The 2,376-nt window shown below is 41.2% G+C and overlaps 1 protein-coding gene across 2 annotated transcripts in view; it reads left to right on the top strand.

Annotated features, from left to right (window-relative positions):
- Positions 1–1,501: 1,501 nt before the first annotated feature.
- The window catches only part of LOC132144188 (proto-oncogene vav-like), a 23,746-nt gene continuing 22,871 nt past the window's right edge, over positions 1,502–2,376 (top strand). Inside the window, exon 1 of one of the 2 annotated variants that reach the window (XM_059554956.1) lies at positions 1,502–1,928. In XM_059554956.1, coding sequence (XP_059410939.1) covers positions 1,842–1,928 — 87 coding nt within the window. In that variant the 5' untranslated portion in view covers positions 1,502–1,841. The remainder of the gene's footprint in view (positions 1,929–2,376) is intronic. The other variant, XM_059554955.1, reaches the window with a different exon arrangement.

The following is a 2,376-nucleotide window of genomic DNA, read 5'->3' on the forward strand; positions in this document are numbered from 1 at the left end:
GATGTGGAGAGGAGAGTACTGGAGGCCATACAAGAGAGAGAGGTGCCAAGGGGTTTCCCAGAGGGTAGACTTTTCGTCGGCTGTGTTGTGCCCTGAAGTCCTCCAGTGGGGGCATTCGTCTAAGTTAGTCTGTCATCCTGGGGTTCAGAGATCATAGTCTTGCAGTGACAACATCTGCCTTAAATTCAACTGTTCCAATACTTATGCTCACATCAAATAGTGGGATGAACTCTAAAAGTGCTGTCCTTTATATTTAATAAAACATGTATGCGTCAAAAGACTTAATAATAAAATGTGACATTCTTTAGTTTTGTCGCATATTCATCTCTTAATCATGTTTGCAAATGTCTTGACTCCACAGCAGAGAAAGCAATGTTGTCTTTACTGTTCCAATACTTATGGAGGGCACTGAATGTAAATGTGAGTAGGCTATCACTTAGTGGGGCTTAGTTTTGATTATAATGCAAAAATAATAAATAATAATAATAATAATAATAATATAACGTTAATAAATATGTGAATTAATTAAGAAAGCAAAAAAAGTTCAATGCTGTAAGTTGTAGTTTCATCATTACACAGGAGGTGGCGACAAGTTAGTGTCTATTTGTGACCACAAACCACATGAAGAGCCTAGGACTGCTGAAACGAGGCCAGGGTGTTGTTTATTGTTGTGTGTGTGCAGAAACACTTATATGAGAAGATTTGCACACATATGTCTTTTGGACCATACTAGATACAATGAAACGCTAGATGTATTCATGGAGAAAGATGATAGGAGGAGGGATGAACAAAACAACTTCAAAATACAAGACATGAATGAAGTTCAGCATGACAGACTCACAGAAACACAAACGGAAGAAGTGAAGATAACGTTAGAGAACTGCTGCTGATTCATGATATCAAGCAGCCTATTGTTCTCTAAATCAAAAGTTTTAATTAAAACAGTACGTTTCTTTTGCCTACGCTTACCAATATTGATTTTTCTTGTTTTAAGCATATTTCAGGAAACAATCTAAATATTTGAAGTTGTTTTGCGTCTCTTGATTTTAATAATGTCTAGATAAATTTGCAGCTAAACACGAGACAGAAATACCAAGCAATAAATGTGTTAACACAATCACATTTTACATTTTCAAACAAAATGTCACTTGAGGGTCAGGAGTGACGTGGTATCCCATCATGCTTCTGTTATAGCTTGAGTTTATTCAGTGTGTGTGTGTGTGTGTGTGTGTTTTTGCATTTCCACGCAACACTGCACTGCTGCTCTTTGACTGCATATGCTGCGGTTAGTAACACATTCACACACATATTACACACACACACACACACACACCCATAGAGTCCTGCAAGCACATTCACACGCAGACAGAGAAACCACACACACACACACACACACACACACACACACACAAAGACTCTCTAGCAGCAGCACATGCAGGAATATAAACCCCAAATTTTGCAAGTCAAGTGTCAGATGTGTGTGTGTGTGTGTGTGTGACAGAGGAAAGAGGAAGTTGTTTGCAGTTGAAAGGCTTCCTCCCCTGTGCAGGGTTGCAGAGCAGCAGCAGCGGCGCGGAGGAAAGAACAAGAGACGCAGACGACACGAGAGACGCTCGCTGGACGTCCTGAAGAAGCAGGAAGACCTCAAAGGTCAAAGCAGAGAGAGGCGCTTCATTGATGAACTCCCCTTCAGACGCAGGACGCTTAGTGAGCAGTTCATCACTTCTGGATTGAGTTCAGATCGAGTCTGTTGGACAGTTAGTGCTGGGTTTGTAGATCATGGATGCGTCAGGAGGGTTTTAGGTCTCTATCGCTGCTGATCTGAGGAGAGTTGGCTGGAGATGGAGCTGTGGAGACAGTGTGCCGGATGGCTGATCCAGTGCAGAGTGCTTCCTGAGAACCACAGAGTCACCTGGGACAGCGCACAGGTGAGCGTCCACCTGCGTCCACACAGACCTTAAAGGGACACCACGCAAACATGAACATTTTCTCATCATTTATTCATCCTCAAGTTGTTCCAACCCTATCTGAAGTTTATTTATTTTGAGTTGAACACAAGAGAAGATCATTTGAAGAATGAGGGTAACCGGTTTCTGCTCTTCTGTCTATACTGTGGACGTCATTGGGGTGTTCAGTGTTCAGCAGAAGACACAAACTCATTCAGGACTGGAACGGCCAGAGGATGAATAAATTACAGTTCTTTCCCTTTTTGGGTAAACTGTTCCTTGAACTTCAGTTTTACATTCTCAACACTTCATACAGCCTCAAATCAAGTCATTTTGTCATTGTTTTCCATTGTAGCCAATCGTTTGTGTAGATGGTAATGAAACTGGAAGACTAGAACCTGTGTGTGACATAAAAATTATTTTTCTAAAA

The sequence above is a fragment of the Carassius carassius genome, chromosome 7, assembly GCF_963082965.1.
Source record: "Carassius carassius chromosome 7, fCarCar2.1, whole genome shotgun sequence".
NCBI lineage: Eukaryota > Metazoa > Chordata > Actinopteri > Cypriniformes > Cyprinidae > Carassius > Carassius carassius.